General features: G+C 47.2%; 2 protein-coding genes and 1 long non-coding RNA gene across 10 annotated transcripts in view; 2 read left to right on the plus strand and 1 right to left on the minus strand.

Moving 5' to 3' along the window:
* ATP9A (ATPase phospholipid transporting 9A) overlaps positions 1 to 13257 on the plus strand; it is a 52585-nt gene extending 39328 nt beyond the window's left edge. For 6 of the 7 annotated variants that reach the window (XM_085241375.1, XM_085241376.1, XM_085241377.1 and 3 more), the window contains 10 exons: positions 214 to 312; positions 549 to 638; positions 738 to 882; positions 1315 to 1379; positions 2132 to 2287; positions 3387 to 3451; positions 4244 to 4352; positions 5623 to 5680; positions 7587 to 7790; positions 8905 to 13257. In XM_085241375.1, the coding sequence (XP_085097501.1) occupies positions 214 to 312; positions 549 to 638; positions 738 to 882; positions 1315 to 1379; positions 2132 to 2287; positions 3387 to 3451; positions 4244 to 4352; positions 5623 to 5680; positions 7587 to 7790; positions 8905 to 9041 (1128 nt within the window). In that variant the 3' untranslated portion in view covers positions 9042 to 13257. Of the gene's footprint in view, positions 1 to 213; positions 313 to 548; positions 639 to 737; positions 883 to 1314; positions 1380 to 2131; positions 2288 to 3386; positions 3452 to 4243; positions 4353 to 5622; positions 5681 to 7586; positions 7791 to 8904 lie in introns of those variants that run through there. The other variant, XR_014887701.1, reaches the window with a different exon arrangement.
* A 9949-nt stretch (positions 13258 to 23206) lies between these two features.
* Positions 23207 to 26501, minus strand: LOC146542991 (uncharacterized). The gene is made up of 2 exons (XR_014887663.1): positions 25870 to 26501; positions 23207 to 23893 (listed from the first exon to the last, which is right to left on the minus strand). It is a non-coding gene; the product is annotated as an uncharacterized LOC146542991 (long non-coding RNA).
* NFATC2 (nuclear factor of activated T cells 2) overlaps positions 23892 to 26716 on the plus strand; it is an 88085-nt gene continuing 85260 nt past the window's right edge. For both annotated transcript variants that reach the window (XM_085241252.1, XM_085241254.1), the window contains exon 1: positions 23892 to 24287. In XM_085241252.1, the coding sequence (XP_085097378.1) occupies positions 24224 to 24287 (64 nt within the window). In that variant the 5' untranslated portion in view covers positions 23892 to 24223. The remainder of the gene's footprint in view (positions 24288 to 26716) is intronic.

A 26716-nucleotide genomic window follows, 5' to 3' on the forward strand; every position in this document is an offset into this window, starting at 1 on the left:
AAATGTTATGTGTAATTGGTAACCTCTTTTGCCTTTTGGCCTCTAAAAATCTTGATTTTAATCAGTGAGAATTTTCTTGTGTGTATTAAAATAGGGCTTCTTTTTAGGAAGAAAATGTGTGTGTGTGTGTGTGTGTCCCCTAAGAGTCCTTTCGTCTGGATGTCCTGCAGACGAGGCTCTGAAGTTCTAACACAGTGAATGCTTGGGTTTCAGGTGTGGATGCTGACGGGGGATAAGCTGGAGACAGCCACGTGTACAGCAAAGAACGCGCATTTGGTGACACGCACACAGGACATCCATATATTCAGACTAGTGAGTAACACCCACGTGCCCCTCTCAGGACACCAAATTCTGGGACAGGAGGGATGCTGAGATCACAGCTCTGTTCCAGCAGTAGACTTAGACTATTTGTATTCTTCCAACCCAGCGTTCTCTTCCGTCTCGTTTATCAGCCTGTCCGGATTGCTTTTGCTCCCTTTGGCTCTTGTTTGTCCCGTTGCTCTCAGCCCAGCAGAGCAGCCCCTCGCTCACGCCGTGTTTCCCTGCAGGTGACAAATCGTGGGGAGGCCCACCTGGAGCTGAACGCCTTCCGCCGGAAGCACGACTGCGCGCTGGTCATTTCTGGGGACTCGCTGGAGGTAGGGCTGCGCGCTGCCCAGCAGCTGCCTGTGTTTCACGTCTGGAAGGGAGTGTTTGTGGAACAAGCGTCAGTGATGCTTCTGATCTCTGTGAATTAGGTGTGTCTGAAATACTATGAGTATGAGTTCATGGAGCTGGCGTGCCAGTGCCCCGCCGTCGTGTGCTGCAGGTGTGCTCCGACGCAGAAAGCCCAGATCGTGCGTTTGCTGCAGGAAAGGACTGGCAAGCTCACCTGTGCCGTAGGTAAGCGCTTGAGAGGAACCTGAAAACAGAGTTTTGCCTTCCTTCTAGTGTCCTCCTGCTCGCCTCTTAGGCGAGGAGTTTGTGGTTTAGTGTCTGTAAGGGCACAGATGTTTGGGATGGTACCTTTGAGCTTCATCAGGTACAGTGCTGTTGTTAATGTCAGCTTTATGTCAGCATTGCAGGTAAAGATGTACACCTGCCAGACAGGTTAACTCATCACTGACCTCCAATTCACGTGGGTCTGTAAAAGAAAAAAAACAAACGACAACCTTCTGAAAGAATTAAAATTCCCAAGTGCTAATTTTAAATCCTGCTTTTGTTAACAGAGTTCAGTATTTCTTCTGCTATTACAGCCTGGTCCAGGCACCTTTGATAACACTGAAAGTCATCTTTGTAGCTAAACTACCGATTAATCCATGCTGTGACCTGCAGGTGACGGAGGGAATGATGTGAGCATGATTCAGGAGGCTGACTGTGGAGTCGGAGTTGAAGGAAAGGTGAGATTTCCTCCTGCTTAATAAGACTTCCTGCAGCAATTCAGAAACTTGTTAGCAAGTAGCTCCTAAGCGAATCCTCAGAAATCTGTGCAAGAAAGTGAGAAGCTTCCACAAGAATAATCAATCAACCCGTAATGAAGTCACGAGCAGTTTTAGCAGAGTTGAAGTTTCCTATTTGATTACTGGGAGATTCCCTAAGCTTGGACCACCACGTTGATTTTGGGACTTTTAATCACGTGTGGGTGCTCCGAACGCTGGGGTTACGATTGCTTTAAGAGCATGCACTCTACAGATGCAATTAACATGGATTGTATTACTTTAGAAAGCTCCAGGTCAGATTCTAGTTCCTCATGTGGCGTTGTTCCAAGTGGAAGGACTGGGTTTGGTGGTGGTAAAGACTGCTTGCAGCATGCCAGAATGCTAGCATTGAGAGAGCTGCTGAGACTGAGCGTTTGTGTTCAGAACTGACGTGGTACAAAATGAGTGTCGTGTTAACATGCATGTTGTGAATCATAATCCAGAGGGTTGCTTAGAGTTGGAGGCCAGGGTTCAAATGGGAATTCTTTTCATACTTTTGTCTTTGCCTAAAGGCTGTGGTGGAAGGCAGAAATGCTGAGGTAATACTCTTCCCCACCTAATGGATTGCACGTTCTCAGGGAAAATTCTGTCGTGATAACTTAGTAGGAGTAATATATTTCTTTGTATCCAATAATGAAACGATCTGACCGTGGTTTGCTTGCTGTTGTGTGCAGGAAGGCAAACAAGCATCGCTCGCGGCAGATTTCTCTATCACTCAGTTTAAACATCTGGGTCGTTTACTGATGGTGCACGGACGGAACAGCTACAAACGGTCTGCAGCTCTCAGTCAGTTTGTAATCCACAGGAGCTTGTGCATCAGCACGATGCAGGTGAGGTAATGTCGTCTGGGCTTTTCCCTTGAAGAGTGGCCAAAAAAGTCAAAAAGCAAAGGTTCTTCTTTTCAGTTTGAGTGCCACTATTTCTTATGAAAGTTTTCATGGGCTGGACACTGTTACTTTGTTATGAAAGCACACAAGATCTTGTTGCTGGACAAACATCAGTAAGTTTTCCAAAACTGGACAAACAATACTTTGCCTTAGGAAACGCTGCTGTGTTGCAGTGTGGCGTGGTTGTTTGGTAATGCTGTGAAATACTGAAGATCTGAGGGAGGACAGTTCTCTTAAGGCCTCTGCTGAGTGAGTGCACTGACTTCCAGGTGTGTTTTAGGTCAGGTCTTCAAAAGTGGGACCAAAGGTAAGCACCTGGCTGACGGGGTCTGGCCTAAGTGACAGTTAGATGGAGGCTGCTCTCTGGGTGTGTATTCCTGTGCCGTGGAGTACAAACACATTCCTCAAGAGTACTAAAACGTTTCATAAAATACTTGAGCTTTTTGAGAAAGCTCATTCTTCCCTTCCATCTTTTTAGAATAAACATGTTGGAGAGGGATAAGTGGAAACAAGAGACTGAAACTTAAGAGGACAATGAAGCTGCTTCAGCAGCAGAAATGTATCCAAAACTTTAGGAAAAAAAAAAAAAATCAGAAAACAAACCTATAATTTCCTTAACTGACAAAAAAATAATCTTCAACTCATTGGAGTTTGTAGCTTGTATGAGTGAGCGTTAATTCTTTTTACATTGTAAAGACATCATCCAGGGAGAGAGGCACGAGGAAGTGCACACCTGTCCTTTATGGCATCAGAACAGCCTTGATCAGAGCAGGGGGCTCTGGAGAAAACTCTTCGTGTTTTCTTCTCTGGATCTGCATCACAAAGTGTTTTCCAAGTCCAGTTCTCCAGTGTTTGCTATTAAACATAAATTTCATCCAAAGTTTGTGGGAATAGGAAGGGTTGATGTTACATTCTTCTTTGTCTCAGGAATTTGGAGAGCCTGCTCCAAGTACTTTTCAGTTTGAACAGAGTGTATTTTTAAGCTGTTACATGGAGTGCAGTATTTAATGCCTGAAAAGCTTTTTTCTTTTTTTTTTTCTAGGCTGTTTTTTCATCAGTATTTTACTTTGCTTCAGTCCCCCTCTACCAAGGCTTTCTCATCATTGGGTGAGAGCTCACGTTTTATTAATAGTGTGGAAAACACGTGCATAGTGATGGATATGGGTTAATTAATATGCAAGGTGTGCACAGTACTGCTTTGGAAATCCATTCCCCTCTCTCTCTGCTCCTCTGAGCTGAGCAAAGACACCAACACAGTGCAGACACTCTAGAAGCCTTTTCAGAAGGAGAATGTCACTTTCAGAAGGTCAGACAGTAATGGCAATCCTTGTTTCAGGAGGAACTCCTGGTGAAAAGCAGAGAGGTGGTCACTGTGGGCTGCAGCTGTGAGCAAGGAGAGCCAGCACCCAGCAGTGCCAGCTGGGGGACAGCTCAGAGTCTTCAGCAGGTGGAACTGGTTGCTGCAGTAAGCTGAGAGATACCAGTAAAATACACTGCTATTGCACCTGCAGTCCCTTACTTACAGGCTATAGTGTACATGATTTAAAACAACACAAAAACAACCCAAACCAGCACATTCATCCCTGCTCTGTTCTGGTGCAAGCAGAACCCAGCATGAACTGTAGAGTGGAGGTTAGGGTGGAGACAGGTCTGTCCTTGGCTTTGTTAATAAACCTATAACATCGTTTGCAGTACTTGAATCAATCATCTGTCTGTGAATGTTTCTAATCACAAGCTATTCAAAAAGCCAATCCTACAGGTTTTTCCTTTGTGCAGAACTCATCTGCTCCATTTGCAAGTTTTATAGTACATCCATTAATACCTGGATACCGTATTTCCATTCTGAACACCAGCATTTCTGTTTATCTGGAGTAACTCATCAGTCTTCTACCTTCTCAGGTACTCCACAATTTACACCATGTTTCCAGTGTTTTCCCTGGTCCTGGACAAGGATGTTAAGTCTGAAGTTGCGATGTTGTACCCAGAACTCTACAAAGATCTGCTTAAGGTATGAGAAACTTTTGTTTGTTTTGGCTGAGGGCAAAACTGGATTTTGACTGGAAACTCTCTAAAAGTTTTAAATCAAATGTATTATCAGTAGATATGGAACTCATCGTTGGACATATGCATTTTCAGGGAAAGTTGTTTTAAAGGGAAGTTTGAATTAACAGATACAGGCAGGTTTCTGTACAGTTTGCTATTGAATGGTACATGAAATACAGCTTATTGAAAACTGATGGGAAATAATAGTTTCATTCTGTGGGAAATTTGAAGTATATAACATCACTGATTTTTTTTCAAAATAAGGGGGAGAAGAAATTGCCATGGAGTCTGCACTCTCCTGAAGCCAGAAACAGGGATAGCGAGTGGGAGCACGGGATCTAATTTGGAGAAGGGAGGAGATTATCATGCATTTTCCTGGAATTTGCCTTCAGGGTCATGTAAAGGGACCTAGAAGTTTGGTTGCTGTGTGTTTTGTTGTTGCTTGAGCATGAAAGACAAAGGTCCTTCTCCTAGACAAAAGAGAATTTATCTGATACTTACCATAGATAATTCAGAAAGGTAAATCTTGTCCTTGGTTCTTTTTTTTTTTTTTCTTTTCTGGAAAATTTTTGGAATAGCTGGGTAAGCAGACTGGGAACATCTTTCTTAACTGAAGGAAAGGATGGACTGAGCCTTCAGCAGATCGTTTCCCTCAAGGATTTCTGTTAAATAGATACTCTTAAAAACAAAGCCTGTTTTTCCAGCAGCCTGAATAAGTCTCCATCTGGTTTCACTTGTGTGTTGTCTCTGATGTCATAAACCACTAATTCTCCAACCATCCTTAGGCCTGGTCTAAACATAGGGGGTTTTTGTACTGGTATAGCTATGTTGGCTGGAGAAGGTTTTTTAAAAACCTATCTGCCTTCAATATGATGTGATTTGTGTGTATAGAAGTACGATATTAATATCTACCCGTTTGTGGATGCACACATCTTATATTTCCCAGTACAATGACTGGACTCAGGAGACATCTTTGCACTAAATTAATTGTGTGTGCAGTGAGGAAGAGATTGTACTGATCTGTGCAAGCAGTGAGCATCCGTGGTCCCAGGCCTCCTTCATGCGTCATGAAAAATGAGAATAGAAGGACAGTACCTCAGGGTTGGTTGGTCTGGTTTGTTTTCTCTCCAAATCACTTCAAATTCTCTTTTATTAATTGGTAGATTGATCTATAAGGGAATGTTCATAGCAGAAAACCCCCAACGCAGCTTTTTTTTTCTCTTTCCCCCTCTTAGGGACGGCCATTGTCATACAAAACATTTTTGATATGGGTCTTAATAAGCATCTATCAAGGTAAGAAATCAACTTCTGCTTGTACTTCTGCAAGTTCTAATGAATATCTGTTTGTATTGTGAGAAGTTAAGTGAATTTAACAATGCATCCTTAGGATGGTGAATAAATAAATAAATATAAATATATAATATATATATATATATATATGTATTTTTGTTTGTTTGTTTGTCTCATAAAATTTTGGCAGCGCTACCAAAGCAAGAAATTATCTAAAGATAAATATTAGCAGCAACTGATCAACACTGTCATACACTGTGTGATGTTAGAAGTTCGAAGCATTGTGCTTTATTTTCCCTGTGATTTTGTGCAGGTTCCCTTTGGTGCTATGGTTGCACCATCTGTAAGGAGGAGCTTGTGACTTGTCCCTGGTTTTCAAACATTCCCAATCCTATGTGTTTTGCTTTTAGTCATATACAAAACACAGAATCTGTATATTTGCATAGTTTGTCTAAACCCTGTCTGTTAGTAGCAGTGGTTCTGGTTGCTTTGTAGCCATCTGTAATTAAGGACTGGAGTAGAGCTCAATGACTTGATCGTATCGCACATGTTCTAACTCAGCTGCTAAGAGAGTGGAGCAAATGCCCTAAGAACAGCACTGTTTTCCTAAAGTGGATGTGGTGATTGGGGAATACGTCTAAGAAGACCTTTTCTTTCAAACTGCCTTTTTTAAAATCAAGTAACCTCCAGCTCAGATACTTTCTTTAACTGTTAGCCAGGGAATCACAGGAGGCACATACGTAGTGTTAAGCTATAAAGCTCAAATGGCAACGTGATCCTGTGACAGAATGTCTTGTTTTCCAACACTCCTTTATCAACAAGAGCCAGCATAAACGTGCCAAAGTTAGCAGCTAGCTCTTGCTGATTTAAATGATGTTACCATCCTCTGCAGGGAGTGAAACCAAGAACACAAAAGCTCTGCTAACATTATCTTCTGAAATGCAGTAGCAGCCCGTGACAGAGCTAGTGCCTTCTGCTGCTGGATAAATCCGATGGCAAGGCCACGGCATTCACAGAGAACTCACAAGTGGTGGAGAGCTAAGGCCAGAGGGTGATGAAGTGAGGGAAAGATTTCTCCTTGAGCTAAAACCACTATCTTGCTATGGTATTTGGCAAAATTGACTTCACTTCTGCTGTGCTAAATATCTAGAAAACAATTGAACTAGTTGCTAGCAGAGATGAGACTGACTAAAAACTTGAGCAGCCCTAAATTTTGGAAAGTTCACAGCTGGATTTGAACTCCGTGGCTCGAGCTCTGGTCACTTGCAGGTTTTCCTTCCGAAAGGAGCCCAGTGTGATGGATGTTGGTGCAGATTACTCATGCTGTTAACATGAGTTATTTGTGCAGGTGGCCGTGCAGGGCGTGATGAACATTCTCCAGCTAAAGCCAGAATAGGAGCATTACCAATGCATCGTTAATCGTGCTTTAGTGTGCCCTTCTATTAGGGAGAAGTGTAAAGGAGGAGAGAACTTGGCTGAAGTAGGCAAAGAGAAGCTGACTTGTGTGCACTTTGCTTCCATCTGAGCACTGAGACAATGCAGTGGGTCTTAGGAATGTTTGATATCCTTCAGCTTCTGAGCAGTGACCAGCTGCTTTTCCGGGAGAATGGATTTTCATGATTATAGAAGTTACCAGCTGCCAAAATACTGTGCCTTCACTTCCAATTTCCACGTCTGTGAATATAATAGACTAATATAACAATCTGGGCATCTGTGCAGTAACTTTTTTCCCTGCCTTCTTATCAGTTGTCTCCTAAATAGTAACGGATTCCTTGTTTTTCATGAACCTGTGGAATGTAATGACAGTCTCAAGACACAGCTGTGTTTCAGTCTCCCCAAGACTTAGCAGTAGGCTTTTAGTTTTGACTGGTGTTAGGGTAAAATACTCAATGGGTCTGCTCTCCTGCAGGTAGCATCATCATGTACGGAGCGCTCCTCCTCTTTGAGTCTGAGTTTGTTCACATTGTCGCCATTTCCTTCACGTCGTTGATTCTCACAGAGTTACTGATGGTGGCACTGACGATCCAGACTTGGCACTGGCTCATGATAGTGGCTGAGTTGCTTAGTCTCTCCTGCTACATAGCTTCTCTGGTCTTCTTACATGAATTTATCGGTAAGGTTAAATACCTTTTCTCCATCCGGTTGCTTTATGACCTGAATAGTTAACTGGGCTGTAAGAACATTAGTTGGATTTAAAAGGCTGTTGATGATGTCAACGTGATTATAATGGTGATACTTCTGTCCAGAATAAACACTTTTTGATTTGAAGGATGTTTTATGGTTCCTTCTCACAGCAAAGTGCTAGAGGAGATAAAGCTAGTCAGTGGGCTGTATGCTGCTCAGTGAATCTCATCCTTGCTTTCAGAGCTTCTCCATGTATCAGCTGTCATATGGAATAGTGATCTTTTATTTCCATGTGTGAACTGGACTTGAGAGTGCAAATTTGATCCCCTCCTCTTTGAAGAATTTAGCCTTTTAGCTGGATGAAGTAACTGCCTCCTAAAGCTTACCCAACTTTATCCGCTTCCTCATAGGCCCTTCTCTTTTTTTCTTTTTTTCTTTTTTTTTTTTAAACTTGCCTGGAAGGGAGTTAATCCATTTAGTCTCCATGGCTAAAGGGAAAAAGATGAGGAATTCCAGATCCCCCGATAGTTATCTAGTTACAAATCAGATCTGTAGGCTTTGTTCCAGTGTTTGTTCAGGGATCCACAAGATGTCACTACTTCTTCCATAAAGCTCTTTGCTTACACTGAAGGCCATGAGGGTAACTTCCTCGTGGGCTAGATCTGTGTCTTTTACAGATGGGTATACTAGCTCTATCTCGATCAATGCTGTAGCTATTTTTGTAGTGCCTCCCAGATCTAACTGAGTTGAGAGATGTGTTTGTTTGGACTACCAGCCAAGTAGCAGAGGCCAAGTCTCAGAGTCAGCATACAAGTAGCCCATTTAAGGAGAGTTCAGTATTTCCAGAGGATGGATAGCCCTGCTTTAGATGGGCTATGCACGTGCATTTGCCTGCAATGAGTTTCATGCTCTGCTGGAATCCCACAGGAATGGGTCAGGCATTTTGAAAGAGGCAGAAAAGTGAGGTACCAGGGATCGTGTGAGCTTTGAAATTCTGCGTGTGGGGGAAGGTGAGGCTGTTGGAGAAGCGCTGTCAGATCGCATTGCCTTTCTGTACCTCTTCCCTTCTCTTTTGTTGACTCTGAGCTTTTCTCTTTTTACAGATGTTTACTTCATTGCTACTTTGTCGTTCTTGTGGAAAGTCACTGTCATCACTCTGGTGAGCTGTCTTCCCCTCTACGTCCTGAAGTACCTGAGGCGAAGGTTTTCTCCTCCAAGCTACTCAAAGCTCACATCCTAGGGCTGCTTTCCTTCTGCACCAGAGACAAATGCTGCACATGGCTGAGAGGCAAAAATCGTGTAGTTGTTACTAAAACAAATACGTCTGATATTTGCATAAGGATCATGTGGTAATCTCTATTACATGCTGCTTCATTGAAAAAGACTTCACAACTACCATGAATGGAGACTGATTGGTACAAGGGAGTTCTTCGGAGTCTGGAGGCACTTATTAGTTCAGCCACTTTTTGTCACTTTTGTTCAACTTAACTGGGGTCAAATGCATGCAGCTATGGTGATGGTTGGTTTCTCACTTGTGGTTAAAAGCATCCAAAAGCTGCTAACTGACCTCAAAATTTATATTTGACAATTTTTAATTTTTTAAGTACCTGTGGTGTTCCTTGCAATGTGTTGTGTAGTTTTTTATTCATCTTTTCGATTCAAGTAGGTACGTTCTTTTTACGTCTTGGAAATCCCTTAATGTAGGTGATGTGCTGTAGTGCTGACCACAGATTCCTGATTTATGGCATGCTGTTCCCATAGTGGGGCTCCAGTCTACACATGCTTGAGAATCTGAGCTTGTCTGAGATTTTCTGTCAGTGCTCACCCTAGTGATTTTGGTGGTATCCAGCCATCGATAACTACAGAGAAATGTAATCCAAAATGAAGAAATGGAGTTTTGTTTAGCTTTTGTGCTTCCTGTTAGAAGGAGCTGGTGACATAATAGCTTTACTGTATATTTATTTGTATAGCAGAGAATTATCTAAACTAAAGCAAATTTCCTTTGGAAAAAAAATTTGCAGTTGATCAGACTTGAAATGTGTTGACAATGTGAGAAGAGACTTGTACTGTTCTGCAGACAATGTGGCAGACTGTCTTGAATCCTTGGAGACTGAAAGGAAAGGTCACAGAGCTGCTGCTCCTCACAGCTCTACCAGGTCTGTTTCCTGTTAGGGCGGAGCAGTGAAGATGGGCTGCAAATAAGCGGAGGCGCTCCTGGGTGGATGTTGTTCGTGACAAAGTCCCTACAGGAGGCAGTTTTTGAGAACCTTCCGCGTGCTTCGCTCTAAAAAACCGAACTTGAATCAGAGGCAGGAGCAGGGTCTGTACAAAGGCATTAGGTTTGTATGCAAAGCAAAAAATAGATATATTCTTTAAATCTGGTGAGTTTTGCTTTTGTAGTGAGGCTCAGCCCCCATTGTAACGCAGTGAGAATGGCTGCACATGCAGACAGCTCAGGAGAACGGCAGTTACAGGAACCTTTTGCTGCTGGGGCTGTGCATCAATCATGGCCCAGCTTGTATAGTGGCAGCCATCCTCATCTAATGGCCGTTCAGTCTGTGATAAATTAGTTGCTTTCTGTCTCGTTCCCACATCACAAAAACCACGGTGGTGGCTGGCACTGCCTGGCGCGGCGATGGGAATGGCGGAGCTGTGTGCCTGCACACCCCGGGCTGTTGGGGCAGCGCGTCCCGGCCGGGCCCTGCATGGAGCAGACGCTCCTGCTCGTCTCTGTGCCACGCAGGGCGCCTTTCATGGACTGCCAGCTTCTGCTGCCATTGCCGCAGCCGCTGTCGCAAACGGCATGAAAGGCTCTGGTGTGAAAAGCAGTGGAAAATGGGAGCGTTGTTTCGAAAGGAGAGCCGGAGTCTCTGTGGATCCATAGTGGTACGTCTCGGGTTTTCAAGTTTAAGATCGCTGTGGCTTGGGTGGTGATTGCTCTGAGGAACGCTTTGGATGACCTGGGCACCTTTCCTTGTTCTCAGTTGTGGAGAGGAAATATCAAAGAGGAGGGAAGCAAGTTCCAAAGGAATTAGAGAAGAAATAAAAATTTGTGTAGCCTGGGGGTGAGGAAGCAGCAGGCCTTGTTGTTATTTCATGTGAGGAAAACTCCCTGAGTTCAGAAAGGCGTTTTCAAAATGCTGCCTTTCATTCCTTCTCTTCTGAATTGTTCCTAAAAATAATAATAGTATAACAGTATGCATTTCCACCCCTCTGACACACGGTTGTTTTGGGAAAGGTGCTGTAAGTCCTACATCGCTCAGTGGTTTGTCTCCAAGGATAAAAAGCAGTGTCTGTGCAGCCCCATTTTGGAACAGTTGGGCTGGCAGCGTTTTGTGAAGGATGCCATGTGCCAAAAGGTGCTTCATGTTATCTTCATTGCGACTTGCTGCAATTCCTGAATGGTGTCAGACGTGCAGATGTTCCGAGTCCCCGTCAATATCCGATTTAAGTAGATTTAAGAAGAAGAATCAAGAATTCTTTGGCAGTTTCTTGCCACCAAGAAGTCCCTCTCGTCCTTCAGAAGATACATCGTGGTACGCATCTGTCGGATCCCCATCCCTGTGTGTGCGAACGTCCCTCGGGGACAGCAGTGCTGCGCTACCGCCTGTAAATATTTCAGTTGTGTCTGTGGTAGAATTCACTGTTTCCCAAAGTCAGTACAGTTTACACTGAGTGGACCATATTTGCAAAATACTAGCTTACACCAAGAAAGGGAGTGACCTGTGATTTCAGTAACATTTATTGCATCACAACCTTAATGCTGAAGGCCCGTTTGGTGGCAGTGGAGCAGTCTGTGGCTGTGTCCTGGGGAGGAGGCGGTGTTCCTTTGCACAAGGTTGTAAACCAGGAAGAAATTTCTCTCTGGTTAGACGCTGCCTTTTTTAAAGTAACCAGAAAATTAAAACTGCCATCTAAAGAACAGTAGGAGGGAGGAGAGACTGTTGTATGTTTCAAGTTTAGCACTTTACATCCGCAGTTTATTTCTCTTAAGTTATTTAAACATCTTGTTGAAAGCAAAGTTTAATGAACGTGTTCCTGCTTACCGTACACGTGAATAAATGCATTCTCTGTTGGAAACTTAATTTAATCTCTTCCATCTAGTGTGATCATTATTTGTGCTTCTCGGAAGCAAAGCATTGTTTCCTTCTTGTATGCAGTACCTTGTGTGTAGATTCAATCAGTGTTCTCTTCCCTCCCCTTCTTGTTGTTCTGGTTTATGTACTGCAGCAGTTTGTGCAACGTGTGAGCTTTGGGACTGCGCCCCAAGCGCTGCTGTGGGATGGCAGTGCCTGGGGTGCTCCTGTTCCCCTGCCTGCTGTGGGGAAGCTGTGCTGTGCTTAATGGTGTGAAGGTTTTGTGACACGCATTGTTCTGTTCTTACATCGCTGCAGTAATTCCAGGTGTGTTGCAACCCTTTTCATTCTTTTTTTTCCTTTACTCTCACATGCATTTCCCATGGTTTGCCCCAGGTTATCTTTGCAAACACTTGTTCTGCTCAGCTTGTATTGCAATTGAATTGTAGCATTCTTTATTCAGTAGCAGCAGCTTGAATCTGAGCACAGCCTTATCAGAACTGGGCTGAGTGATGAGTGACATCCCTGGTGTCCTCTCAGCGCTGAGAGCTACGTGCTGAGAGCTGCAGCTGTGGCTGGATCAAACTGAGCAGCACCGACGGTGTTGTTTGTCTGTGGTCTTCTGCACGATCACAATTAAATGCTGTTACAAACTCCTCTGCCCTCTGCAACTCTTGAAGGGACTTTTGCTATGGTTGATCAGGGAGCTGTGTTGAGTTAGATGTGTGAATCCCTAGAGCTCATATTCTGGCTTTCTCTTTTAAAGAGAGCTGCTGCGTCACGAGATGCATCATAAATCCTTTGTTTGCACCAGCAGTGCTCAGCACCAGGCAGGTGAGCTGCACTGCATGCAGCTCGTTGTCATGTCTTATTGCACACAGCCCTTCAGGTGGGGTTGGTGCCTCTTCACGGCTGCGTAGTGAGGGCCATCTCAGGGCCTGCTGGGACCTTCAGCGTCAGCTGGATGGGCTCATTTATTTTGTATTTATTATTAGTTTCTTTGGAGTTAATAAACCCTTTGATTTGCATGAAATCCTGGGTTCTTCAGCTTTGCCAATATGGTCCATTACTACTGCCTACTACAATTTGTGTACTTATATGCCTTTGAGAACATTTCTAATTGTTAAAATTTGTTAAAAATTAAATGTTAATTTAATTTTTAATTGGGGGAGATGGATTCTGGTGTCAAAATGATATTTACTGTGATGCCAATGTTTTGTACCTGTCATCTAGTTAAACAACGTGTAAATATACTCTCTGTTCAAGAGAAATATGAATGCCAATTATTTATTGTTCTGTGGAGTTGTACGTTGCAGATGTGTAAGAACTTAAAAGGGAATGTTGTAAAACAAGGTGGAAAAATAAATTTTATGCAACTTCTCTATTTCATCCATATATGCCAGGTGTGGTGTACCGAGTTGGGCTGGGTGTGATCCTTCCACAAGCTATAAGCATTCTTTCAAGCAAAAAGAAAGGCAGCTTTCATATCAGAAGCGGATAAAGTAAATCTACAGCAAACTATCCCTCAGACAATTACATCTATATTAAAAGGTTCCCTGTAGGTTCTATAGGACACGGATGCCAGCATCGCGCTCTCTCTCAACATGAACCCGTTGTGTACAATGCTAATGCAAATATTAAATCAGCAATTTCTCTGATGTTTTTTGTGCACATCAGATGAATGTTGTAGCCTCCAGAAATTACAGAGCAGACTTCTCTCCCAAGTGTTCCCAATTTCCCACCCTAAATGGGTTACATAAGCCCTAGTTAGTGGTTCTTTTAATTTATGGACAGTTTCTTTTAATGGTGAAATGTGTAATTTAAAAAAGTTAGAAATAGTTTTTCTAAACTCGCTCTGGAAAGGGAAGGAGAATTTCTCCTTTTTTTTTTTTTTTTTTTTTTTTTTTCACCCAAACATTGCATAATAGTAGAAATGTCAAAGATTTCCATGGGGTTTAATTTCATTCTTCATGTGGCTGTGGTCATACCAGCAGTTTGAACACTGCAGGGGTTGGCAGATTTTTGGAAGATCACGCATCCTGGGATAAGTTTTCAGCCTAAGCTTCACCAAAGGATGCCAGTGGCCTGATTTTTTCAAATTGTGGTTGTATTATTATATGCTTGTGTCTTTTTTTTCTTTTAAAGGGAGGAGGAGGAAAAAAAAAAAAAAGGTGCTGGCTGGTAATTGGGTATCACAGTGCGGCCCCGAGCCTGGTGTGTGGCATGAGAACCTATAGAACATTACCTTCAACCATTCTTAGAGAAGAAAAGCGTGCTGGTTGTGCCTCTTGTCCTTCTGATGGCTCGAGTAGTGACATCTGTACATCCACTCTGTATCTCTGCTGTATTAGCAAGACATGAAATATCCCTGCCATGACAACTATTTACCAGGAAGGTAGTGCTGCTCTTCCTGTTTCACAGGTAGGAAATGGGAGCAGGCAGAGGAGGTTCCCTGGGCCGTACCCAGCACCCACACTGGAGCATGGAGTGCAAATCTGGTTTTGATTACCAGACTTCTTTCCCACCTTAAAGTCCATCTCAGAGGAAAGATACTTACTCCACAGAGTACCCAAATGGTTGCTTTTAAATTAGGAATGTGATTGCAGGCTTTAAAGCAAAACAAAACGCTGTTCTGTTGCATGGAGTTTTGGTAAATCACAATCCAATGGCTGCATTTTGCTGGGTTGCTCCGTCTTGAAATGGAGCCTGCGCCAATGTTCTGCAACCCCGTGGTAAGGCGGTGAGTTTGAGAAATGTGAGCAGCAATTTACTGCAGGATTGGCTTTGCTGTAGCTGCAAAAAGGTGTAATGAGAGGAAAAATTTGCATTTTTCCATTGTACACAGCAGTGATTAGCAGCACTGAATCCTGGTCCATCCTATGTGAGGTCGGTACCAAAACTGGCATCAGCCTAATGGCTGCTGGGTGCCGTGGCTTTCTGGGGCCACAAGCAAGCATTTCCTTGCCCAAAAGCCCTGGGCTGGGGGGGTTCTCTGGGTCACATTGAATCTCTGAGTTTCTGCTTCTTGCAGCTAAAGGTGCACATGGTTACTGACTCGCAAGACCTGGCCTTCAGAAGAACTTCCTTCCCACTCTGCTCTTTCTCCCTTTGTGGCATAGGACCTAAGTGTTACTGACTGAGCGGGTTACACAAAAGGGCTTTCACATCATTGCATTCCCACTTTAAAGCCTCCTTCTCTGGGCTTGCTGGAACTGTGCACGTAAGGGGGAATATTGTGTGCTGTTCAGATTCTCTCACAGAAAGAAGTAGTAACAAGAACAATCTGTGCAAAAGAATTTAGCGCATTAAAGATGGGGGTAATAGTCATTCTCATTTGTCCTTTTATGTGAACCAGATTTTATTTTAATGTACACTCTGAGTAGCTTAACCATATCCAGAAACTTGTTTACCAGGGCGAAAGTCGAATTACTCGCAATATAAATTAGGAGCACGAAGAGAGGTGGATTGATGGTGCTGCGTGCTCCTGCTCCCCATCGCGAGGCACTCCTGCAGCACAAACCTTGCTGGGCACATGGGATGGGGCAGCTCTGCGCTCATCGTTCCACCACACGGAACATTTACCCATGTGTTGCACATCTGCTCCAAACGAGCTGCGCTGCGGCTCTGCTGTAGGCGTTATATTTCTCTGCCGTTGGACACAGATCTGTCCTGTGCTGGCTCTTGCATTTTTAAGACATGTCACTTCTGATTCATTTTGTACAGTGCTGGGTTTCAGCAACACGTGACTTGTCAAAAAGTGATGCAAATTGCTACAGATATTTAAAACGAGGCTTAGTGTAGCCACTAGGTAAAGCGCTGTGGAATGGTGCTGACGGAGCACGTTAACTGTCCCAACAGCAGCAATGCCACAAACAGAAACACAGCTGGTGCTGAGCCCATGGAAAAGGCAGGGGATGCAGGATTTCCCTTTATAAGGATCAGTGTTACCTCTGCAGACGGTGATCCTGTGCTCCCCAGTACCTCGCTGTGCTGTGCCTACGGGGCCAGCCCCATGTTAGCCCACTCCGCCTGCAGCTGGGGTTGGTTTGAAGCTGGGAGCTGGAGCTGGTTGCTCTCATAACATCGTGTTCTCTTCCATCTCACTCTGCAGGATCTGACCTCTGAGAAGAGAGCAGAGTTGCAGTGGTGGAGGTGCTGCTGCACCCCGCTGAGGTGGGACCCTCCCTCACCATGGAGGTGGTGTTGGAAACACCTACAGCTCTCCCCAGCCATGTCTCTGTTAGGCTCCATCCTGTTCTTATGTTTGACATCCAGCAGCCACAAGCTGTGGAGCTTCAGAGTCCCAGCAAAGAGCAGCCAGCATTTTAACTTCTCTCTTGCCAAGGCTTCCTTAGCATGAGCCAGCAAGGAGAGCTGTGCTTTTGGAGCTGCTCTTGTGGTGAGTGAGTCCAGGGAAACCCAACTGTGCTCGCTGCCCTCCAGTCCCACAGAGCACCCAGGGGATCACAAACCACTCAGGCTGCACATGCAGTCCTTTCCTTAATTTTTGAAAGTAATTGGAATAGTTGCACCCAGTGTTCATTAATATAGCTTTAAATATTTAATAAGCCATCTTGGCTTCATTCTAGACCATTCAATACCAGTGACAAACAGATAAGTGATTTTAAGGCAAAGGTGAATAAAATTAAACGTGGGCAAGCAATTTTTCCACTGAAGTTTGAGCTGGAACCTTAACACCGTTCTTCCCCTCATCTCTGTTTGCCTGTGTCCAAGGTACATCAAATCCCTGGAGGAGAAGACCAGTTTTATGTAGGACCCCTTGCTGCCATGGTCACAAATGAACCGTTCCAGAGAGGCGTTTAGCAGTGATGTGCAGTGTGGCACAGGAATTTGGACCTTCTCCACTCTGACAGCTGGGCTGTAAAATAAAGATGTTTTAGAAAGACCTGTGTTAGATGTTATCAGAGCCCAGCTATTTTTCCTGCTCCACATGCGCCTCTTTCCAGTCTTCAGCATCCTTTTACTTGTTTGTCAGAATGCACTGCTGCCTTTTAGCTGAATCCAGATAACCAAACCAGTGTGACAGTTTGCATTTTAGGTTGAAATTTGTCCCAGAATTGATCAGGCAGCTGTCTCTGGGCAGAAGTGTTATTCAAAGCTGCCCACTTCTGCTCCTAGGCAGCCTCAGGCCTCCTGCTGATTGCATTTTGACATCTGATCTTTCCTGTACACAAGAAGAAATGATCCAGGAAACAAATTTGTAAAGTAAAATTGCTATTTGCAATGCTGAGGCCTCAGGGAGAAAATCCTTCTGAACTCAGATGGAGAGAAGCATGCAGTGTGTGCTCTGCTGGGGCTGCGCTGCTCCGCACCTCCAGGGAACCCGGCAGCTTTTGTTGGAGTCCCAGCCTAATTCTCCTTGTTACTGAAGTGTGGAACTAATTTTTACAGGTGCACTGTTCACCATAAATAGTCTTCAACAGAAAGAAACGTCTTGTATTTCACATCTGAGTGACAGCTATTTCCTTCAGCAGCCTCTGCGTCTTTTGGGATCTTTCCCCACAAGGATGCGTGCGGGCAGAGATTTATAAGTGCTCCCTCTCCCCTTTATTTCAGCTCCTGTTCCCATTCTGCCTTCGAAGAACGTAATGTGACAAAGCCTTCAGTAAAACCAGAGCCTGAAGGAAATATCAGGTGTTAACATCCAATAAAAAGCTAACACGGTGGAATGAACTGGGATTGCGAGGTACCTCCTGTATGGCTGAGGCAGGAACTGACCAAATGCAGCGTTTTTATGATGGTGACAGGTAAGCACAAATTGCAGCCCCTGGACTCCATCACAGGCTGACTGTCAGGCTGACTTACTGCCCCAAGTACCTGCAGTGACATTGCGAGCGCTTTCTGCTCCTTTCTGTAACTGAATGCAGTTGCTCCTGAAGGAACATAGGGAGTAAATCTGAGGTGCTGAAAGAAATACTGCGCTAGAAATTACGCTGTAGGGAACATTTTATATGCTTTGGAGTAAATTAGTGCCTGGGTTTGGGGTTTTTAGGAAAAAAATCTTTGTGCACAAATACACACTTAAAAATACACTTTCTTTCAAACACCAACCACTTTAACAACGGTGTAAATCAGATTTTACAGACCACATATTTCAAGTATGAAGTTCATTAAACGTGTGAAATTTTAGATCAGCTGCCGGGTGTGGCCAGAGCTCCGGTAATGAGTCGTAAATTGTGCCTGGGATGTGATATCAGATTCCCAACCCTGGCGGTGATACTGAAGGTGCAGAACCACCTGCATAGCCTTTCTTCATTATCATTAGTTAGTTTAGCCATCATGTGATAAGGTAAATGACCACATCAGTGTTTCCATCCCTAACCCACTGTGCAGGTGCCTACCTGGATTAGTTTGTTGTTGTTGTTATTAATAAACCAACTTCTGCCTTAATGTAACAAATGCCACCTATTTACAGCTGTGTTATTGCCAGCACCCTGATGGCAAGCGGTTGTCTTTAGGTATGAGATCTCACTTTAATTTACGACTTGCTCTGACATTGCACAAGAGAATCCCTCGTGGTTCCCTTCCCCAACAGCTCTGCAGCGTTGCTGCCCCAGGTCCTGCTGGGTCCCAGCGCCGTGGGATGGGATCTCTGTGCTCTACTTTGCACTGTATTCACTGTGCAGGGCAGGAGGTTAAGAACCATTTCTAATCCTGATTTGGCCAGCAAAGGGAACTTCCCAGGTAGCAGCATGGCGGGGCTTGAGGCGTGCTGTCCCCTGTGCAACTGTCAGCTGAAAATCTCAGAATGCAGCTGGTGCCCGCAGCTCCGGCAGCCCAAGCACCGAAAGGAGCAGGTAAATGGCAACGTGTTGTTTGCTGCCGTTCCTTGCACGGAGAAGCACCTCTCCAACTCCCAGACGTGACTAATGTTCCCCCCAATTACTGCAGTGCGTAATCGCTCCTTTCAGCTCCCTCACTCTTCTCAACCTCACCTTCAAAATTTGCAAGGCAAAAACAAAGAACACCCAATGGCTTTATAATCTTAAAGAGAAAATGTCTTTGGCACGAAACCAGCATTTTTACGGTCTCATCCTGGGCTCTTAATTGCTCGGTTAGTTTTGCTTTTAGAAGGAAGTTCAATTTTATCCTATGTGCTTGCTTGCAGAGGGCCTCGGAGCTGCTAACCTCGTCACTGATAGTGGTTTGTAAGACAGTGCCAATGTGGAAGGCTTAAGTGTTCCCTGAGAGCAATGTTTGATGTTTGGATCGAAGCATAAATCATGGTGCATAAACATCCGTCGCTGTACGATTTTGCTAATTGAGTGCACCAGGAGAACGTCGGTTGTGGAGAAGATCTAGAGCCATTTGCAGCACAGTAAATCCATCCATTGCTCTTATCTTGGAGCTGTTGTGTCTGGGTGCTGCTTGCACAGCTCCTGCTCCACCTGCACCTCCCTTTCCCTCAACACACACCCTTAAAGCCCTCGTTCAAGACCCAGCGTGGGCTCCTTGCAGAGCGACCAGGCCGGGCCGTGCGGTGCCTGCGGGGCTGTGGGGTGCCCGTGGGGCAGGCCTCAGGGAACGAGGCCTGTGATGCTGCTTGGAGAAAAGAGGTTTGGCTTTCGCCTGGGAGAAGAAAAAAGGAAAAGACCGGGTTGGTTTTTCAGGAGGCTGAAGTTCAGAACAGGTTTTGGTGCAGCTGCAGGTGCCGATCTGGTGGTACTTTTGCTTGCAGCCTAACGTGGGGATGGTGGGCACTGCTGTATACACGGTGTTGTGCCGCTGTGTGACTGCTTTGCAAATGTGTTTTGCTCTGTCTGGAATCCTGAGAACTGTAGGAGACAGACGTGGTAATGGGTAAAACGAAAGACTGCAGCCTAGAATGGGATTGTATGGGGTCAGCTGCAATAATTACATCCTCACGTCCCTTAAGAGGATGCTAATTCAAGAGCTGCCCGACTAAAGGCAGTGAGAGTGGGGCTCTATTGTTCTGTGAGTGAGGAGAAAGACATTTATTTTTTCCTTTTATACAGGAAATTTTTGAGGGGAGGGGGAAGAGAAAGAATGTTCTCTACCCTTTCTTCAACATCTTTCTTATTTGTGGTTTTGTTTGCTGAAGCTGCCTTTGTTGAGGGGCAAAAATAAAAATCACTCTTTACTTAAAAAAATTAGTTTTAATATTCACAAACAGAATCCATTCACTAAAGGCCAGTTCTTAGGAAACAAAATCATTGTGACTCAATAAACAGCCTTTCAGTTTACCGGATGTTGTAGAAAAAAAATCGAGCAGTTTTCATTGTAGATGAAAGGCTATTTTTCTTTTGGAGAAAATGTTCAGATGAGGACAATCCTAGCAGCTCTGATTGCAGCCTGCGAGAGCTGTGCGCGTTCCTGAGCCACGTGGAGATCATTACGAGATCAGAAACTCTGCTTGCAACTTAATTAAGTGCGTGAATACTTTATTCAGACAAGTGCATTGTCAGAACAGGCTTTGGTTGGTTAAGTGCTTGCTGGTGTCACGGCGCTCCGGGGCCGTTACAGAAATGGAGGGAGATGCCAGTGTGCAGCAGGCAGGCTGTGCTGCGGTGCTGGGCTGCTCAGCCTGTGCTCAATGTGGTGAGGAGAGGTGAGGCCACAGCGGGTGCCTGACTCCACGCAGGGCTGTGCCCGCAGCACATCGCCCGGTGTGTCCTGTGATGGGGAGGACTGTATTTACCTTGGAAGGCCGATCAGCTTTTGTCCAAAGTGCTGTTGTCGTGAGCCTGAAATACCTTTGCAAGTGGAAAACAGAGATGTCTCCACAAAGTCTATTATGATAAACTCTCCGGCAGCTGCCCTGATGGCCCGTGAGCACATCCTCAGGAAGCCTTGATGTCTTATCTCCTGGAGAGCATGTGAATTTCTTTATTTAAACAAGCAATTTGGTTTTTATTGCTGATTAACGGCATGGAGCCAGGCAGGCCGCGTGGCTCCCAGCAGGGAGTGATGCTGGGGGATGGGAGGTGGCTGGCCTGGCACCCAGCACGCTGCTCCCCGGCTGGCTGCTGGCTCTGCCCAGCACCGCAGCTCTCCATGCCAGGCAGGGAGCTCCTTGCTCAGCTCCTCGGCTGTGTGCCCGGCCCAAAGGGTCTGCAGCAGTTTCCAAACTGGCCCATGGACCAAGGCTGGGAGATGTGTGTCCCCCCTGCTCCATCCCCAAAGCTGAAGGTCCTGGGTGCAAATCCTAGGGTGCTGTGCATGCAGTGGGGCTGCCGCTGGGGGATGGGGAAGCGGTCCGGAATATGCCCCTGAAAGGAAGAGGAAGTATTCTCCTAAAGAGGGAATAAATAGTTATAAATATTAGCTATTAATAGTTCCTTACCTCCAAAAATAAAATCCCTTAGTGATACCAAAATAAGAAAGCAAAGGAAAGTCGGAGGTATTTGGCCTTCCTTTGAAAAGGAAGCTAAAAATAACTATATATATATAAAAATTTCTCGTTTCTAGGGAAAGTCTCTGCCCCCGCATCCAGCCTGCACAGTTATATAAGACTTGAACTATATCCCCCTTCTCCTCCGCGGCCACTCACAACGCGCTGCGAGCGGAGCCAGATGGAGAAAGGTTCCGTCAGGAAAGTTTAACTCAGTGGGGAAGCTGCAGCCAGTGGAGGACGGGATTCTCTCGCTGAACTCTCCAAAAGACTTGGAAATCTTACAGTTGTGTCATATGCTGGTTTGGGGAATGCTAGCAGTCCGGAGGCAGCCGCCAGCCCTCTTTCACTTCGTTCTTTATTTATTTTTTTTTTCGCCTCGAGCTGAGTTTAATTTGGGTAGCAGGATTCAGCATTTTTAAGTTGGAAAAAACTTGGTGGAAGAAGATATTTTAGGAAAACCCTGTCATGTGAACTAGCGGGAGCCGATCAAACCAAGCTATTAAAAGAAAGACATTGTATTTTTAAACGGTCCAGACTAGGGAAGCCAACCTGTATGCCATAACTGCTGAGCCGTGACTGCTCCCCCGATTATAGCTCAGCGTGGGATGAGGTGAAGCTTTCCATTGGGGTCGCCCATTCTCCGCTCGCTCTGGGATACCCTTTGGCAGGGCCCCCCAGGCTGCCCCCCTACCTCCTGCTCCCCTGCTCTGCTGCAGGACCCTGTGCCCCCCCGCCTCTGCTGCAGGGCTGCACTTTGCCTGAAGCCCCTCCAGTCCTCCACTGATAGTGAACACTGCAGAACGAGTGATGCTGCACTTCTGTCCAAGCAGGGCAGTACTATCAGACACCCCTTAATATCTGGAAATAGAAAATGAGCGACTCTGACTTGGCTTCAAGTGGTGCAAATGGGGGATCTGGTCTGGAACTGGCTTGGAGAGTATGCTAAAATGGGTTTGGGGGTGAAATGTGTGGGGTCTGAAAAAGAGCAGTGTCACTGGGTGCAGCAGGACCAGCTCCATCCTGGGTGGGAGCTGTGTGGGACCTGGGGTGCACCCACACCCACACCCACACCCACCACTCCAGTGCTGCATCATCACACACACAATGCCAGGGATGCACAGGGCTGAGAAAGGGCAAATCCTGCAGGTGCAACGGCAGCCTTGTGGTGCTGCCCTGCTGGCTGCTCCTTCCTCCAGCACTGCATCCTGCACCCTGTGCTCAGCGGTGCCTTTGGTGTGCAGGGTGGGCTGTGAAGAGAAACATTCCAGGTTGCAGCCCAAAGGGGTGACTTGCAAAGACATTGGTGCTCAGAGAGCAGTGGGGCGATGGGCTTATCCTCTGCAGGGGGAAGAGGAAAGGTCTCCCTGGGAGCCTCAGGTGTGTGTGCAGGAGGGATGCTCGGCCCCATGGGGTGACTGGTCGGTGGGACGGCACTCCCCAGCACCCTCCGTGTTCAGTGGCAGCACACTGCATTTACAGAGTGCGGAGCTGGGGAAAGTATTTCCGCCCCTGCACATCCAAAAATGACAAAGGCTAGGAAAGTGAGGTGCGCTGAGTTTCTCTGGCCTGCCTGCAGTTGCTAGCCTGCAAGACAACAAACTAGAGAAGCAGAAAGTTTGATTGTGATACCTCCTTCGAGTCGATTTTGGGACTCAGAGAGTGAAAAATGGAAACGGCGCGCGGGTGCCAGCCAGCCCTCTGCACTGCGCCGGCCAAGTCCCGCTGCAGTGACTCACTCCCCGCTGCTGCCCAGGGCTCCAGCTGACCCCGGCAGCCACCCCGGCTCACAGCACGGCTCGGTGGGGCTGAGCAGTGCTGTCTGTTTGGGAGCTCAGGATCGCTTCTGGGGAGAAACACCCGCGAGCCCAGGCGCATGCAGGCACTGCACCAGCACAGAACGAAGAGGCAGATGCTCGTTAACGTGGCAGTGAAAACTATATGTTGTAGGCAGCACATGGCTCACAACATCTTTGACTTTATTTTCCTGTTTTCTTTCGCTTTATTTTCCTGTTTATACATAGTACGTGTAAACACACCCGCGTTGTCTTGGTTTCAGAGGCTTCCTTGGCTATTTCTTTCTTGCTGAGCTCCACGTGTATCAATGGAAAGCTGTGGGGTTGCTCCTCTCTCTTCTAAATGGATCCAAAAATAGAAGCAGAGAGGTCTGTGAAACGCCACCAAACAAATTAACCCCTATTTCTTTTTTCTTTTCGTCTTCTGTATGAAGAAAGACTTGATGGGTATTAATAGAGTGCTGGCAAATTTAAAAGTCATAAATATGAGCTTGGGACTCGAGTTCTCTCAATGATTTATTCAAAGGTAAAAGCAGCAGCAGCCTGAGCTCGTCTCTGCTGGGAAGAAGGAAAACTTCTGCACAGAAGCCCCGTTGCTTTGAAAGGCTTTGCAGTGCCTGCAAGTTTTGTTTAAAAAGCACACACTGGGATTTTTAACATCATCCATATTTCTTTCTTTCTCGCTCTCTAGCTTTCTGCTCAACAATTAAGTGCTTGTGCTGCAGACTGAGAAAGCCGCAGAGCTGCCTTGGCTCGGAGCTGGGAGACGTCATGGATTCCTGAGTGTGAAGTTTGCAGGAAAGCCCTCGGTTTGGGAGATGGAGGCGATCCAGGGGTTTCCATGGCACTGGGATAAACAGGAGGAAACAGTGAGGGAATCCCGTTATTTTACAGCATTCAAAGACTATAAACACTCAGAGCAGGGAAGGAAGTGGCCTTTCCCTCTCTAGTAACCCTCATCTCAGAGCAGAGAACTGACTTCACTTCAGGAACAAGCTCAGCCCAGTTCGGATCCCTCTTAGCACCTCCAAACACTTACAGAGGAGGCAAACAGGAGGGGTTCCCTCTGTCTGGGCAGCACCGGTCGAACATGGTTTAAAGAAGACTTTCTTCTTCTTTTTTTAACTGATACTTTTTTTTTTTTTTTTTTTTTTTTTTTTTTTAAGTTAAATTCCCGATGCAGAGAGAAACTGCCTGCAGGCTCCTTCGTTACCACCACATCATGAGGTCTATGGATCAAGGTAGGGTCTCGCTGGGGTTCTGTGTCTGTGTGCTGTGTGTCCCTGTGCCTTTCCCCTTCCCAGAGCTGCGCTGCTCACCCCGCGGCCCCGGCGCTCCGTTCTGCCACGGGCAGCGCGGCCGGGTGGGCAGTGGGGGGTCGTGGCAGGAAGGGACCGGACGGGGTTTGGGTTCGGTTTGAAGGCGATACAAAGCTGTCTGGAGAAACCTCCTTTAAACCTCAGCCAGAGAGGCTCTCCTCTTCCAAGCCATCACCCGAGGAGGCTCGCTGTCAAACCTCCGGGCCGCTTAACCCTTCCGCCCCCTGCCCGGGGCTGGATCTCAGGGCTCCGCAGGCGGCTTCCCCGGGTCCGCCGTCGGCGGGGGCGGCGCTGCGCTCGGACGGGCGGCTCCGGGCCGCGCCGCGGGCGGGGAACGCGGAGGGACGCGGGGGGACGCGGGCTCGGAGCTCCCCGGGGTCGGCCCCGATCGGGGCGAGTCGGCCCGAGGGCTCCGGAGATTCACGGGGGGAGCGCTCTGCTCCCCGGCCTCGCCGCGGCGTCTCGGTGCCGGTGGAGGGAAGAGTTAAGCGCGGCGAGAGGAGGAGTCTGCGCCGTTGTCAGCGCCGGCGCCGGGGTCCGCTCGGTCCCCGAGCCGCCAGCCCGCTTCCGCCGCCGAGATCCCCCCTCTCCCGGCGGGGCGGAGGCCGGGGGCACCGCGGCACGCTCCGGCTTCCCCCGCAGCGGCGAGTGCGGCTGCGGGCCCCGGGGGAGGGCGCGGCGCCGGGAGCGGCCGTGCGTGGGGACGCGGGGAGGAACGCGGGGCGGCCCTGCGGGGGCTGCGGCTGTCAGGGAACGCGACCGCGGGCGCAGCCGTACCCGGAGCTCCGAGCGGAGCCGGGCGGAGGATGCTGCGCGCTGGGAAAGGCCCCGCAGCCCGGCTGTCGTACGGAACGCGGGGCGCTGGCTGCTCCCCCGGTCCTGCAGCCCCCCGCCCGCTCGGCACCGCGCCCCGAGGGCCGGGCGGGGAGGGGAGCGCAGGTGAGTCGCTATTTTTGATAGCGGAGCCGCGCTAGGGGGCAGGAGGTGGAGGATGGAAGCGCTTTTCCGCGGACTCGTTCCATTTTCGATTCCGTCCCGCTCCACTCCCCGCCGCCGGCTGTGCCCGTTGAGCACCGCGGCCGCCCCGTGCGGGGTCGGGGATGCGCGAGAGGGACGCGGCCGCTGCCACGGGGCTGTGCTGGCAGGGCTCGTAATAGCGGCTATTTCTTTTTTTTCCCTGCCTTAGCAAGCTCCCAGGCACCTGCCAAAATACACTCATTAACACACGCAGCCGAAAGGGCTCATCCGAGAACTCGGTAGAGCCAATGGAAAGGCGCTGACGGGCTTTGCACCGCCTTAGGATCAGGCCATCGCTTTGTCTCCTGGGTCCTCGGTTTTCTCCGGCCACAACTCCCTCTCTCCCGAGCACCTCAGCCACTCTTAGTCACTCTCACAACAACTCGGAGAAGTTATTTTGCCGCAGAGAAAGAAGAAAGGTGAAAGATGGGATCCTTTTACTCCTAAGCATGGTCACGCTCTCACCTGCTGTAGGCTAGCCACTTACCAGGCAGCACTCTGACAGCAGCTGCCGCAATTTCTTCTTTTATCATGCGGCCCCACTTTCCCCAGCAGTACTGCTCCGCAATGCCCTGCAGTCACAGACCGAAACAAAAAGCACTGAGTTGTTTTCCAGATCAAATATCTGAGAGCACGGCAGCCGCTGCAGCAGCGCAGTCACCCGGCAGAGCCCGGAGGTGCTCTGGGGTCGCACTCCTGGGCCCGGGTGCCTATTCCTCTTTAGGCAAAGTTCCTGCTCCTGTCAGCGGCACAGCGGCGGTGGGAGTGGATTCTGACAGCAACTCACCGTTGTGTCATTTCTGCTCCCAACCCGTCCATAAGGATACAGCTGCTTGAAACTGCTGGGAATAAATAGCACGTGGCACTTTCAGGATCTTGCTCTGGGTCTGGGAGGATCCCTGCACCCACAAAACAGCGCAGGAGTTTCATTAACGTAGGGTGTGTAAGAAAGTGTTAATAGTTCTGGGCTCTAGCCCATTTTACAATTAGAGCTGGCTCAGAGTGGGGAACGAAGTCTGTACGTGGCTGTTTGCAAAAGGATGGTGCTGCTCTGGCTGTGCTCCCTTGAGCTTCTGCAAATGTCAGCAGGACAGGGACACAGCAGAGGTTTTCATCAGGTGACTGAGTCCCTCTGTCATCCCGTTTTCCCACATTCCTGCTGCTCTGCCTCTCGAGGCAGCCCCTTCCTGCGGGCCAGCACTCGTGGCGAGACGGTTACAGCAGCTCACAGCCAGTGAATCACCTCCGAGTCTCTCTTGCAGGGCAGAAATCGCATTCACAGATGGGACACTGACATAATTGGAGCACTCTTTTATAACATTCCAATAGATATT

This window comes from Meleagris gallopavo, chromosome 22 (assembly GCF_905368555.1).
Source record: "Meleagris gallopavo chromosome 22, MGAL_WU_HG_1.1, whole genome shotgun sequence".
In the NCBI taxonomy this organism is placed as follows: domain Eukaryota; kingdom Metazoa; phylum Chordata; class Aves; order Galliformes; family Phasianidae; genus Meleagris; species Meleagris gallopavo.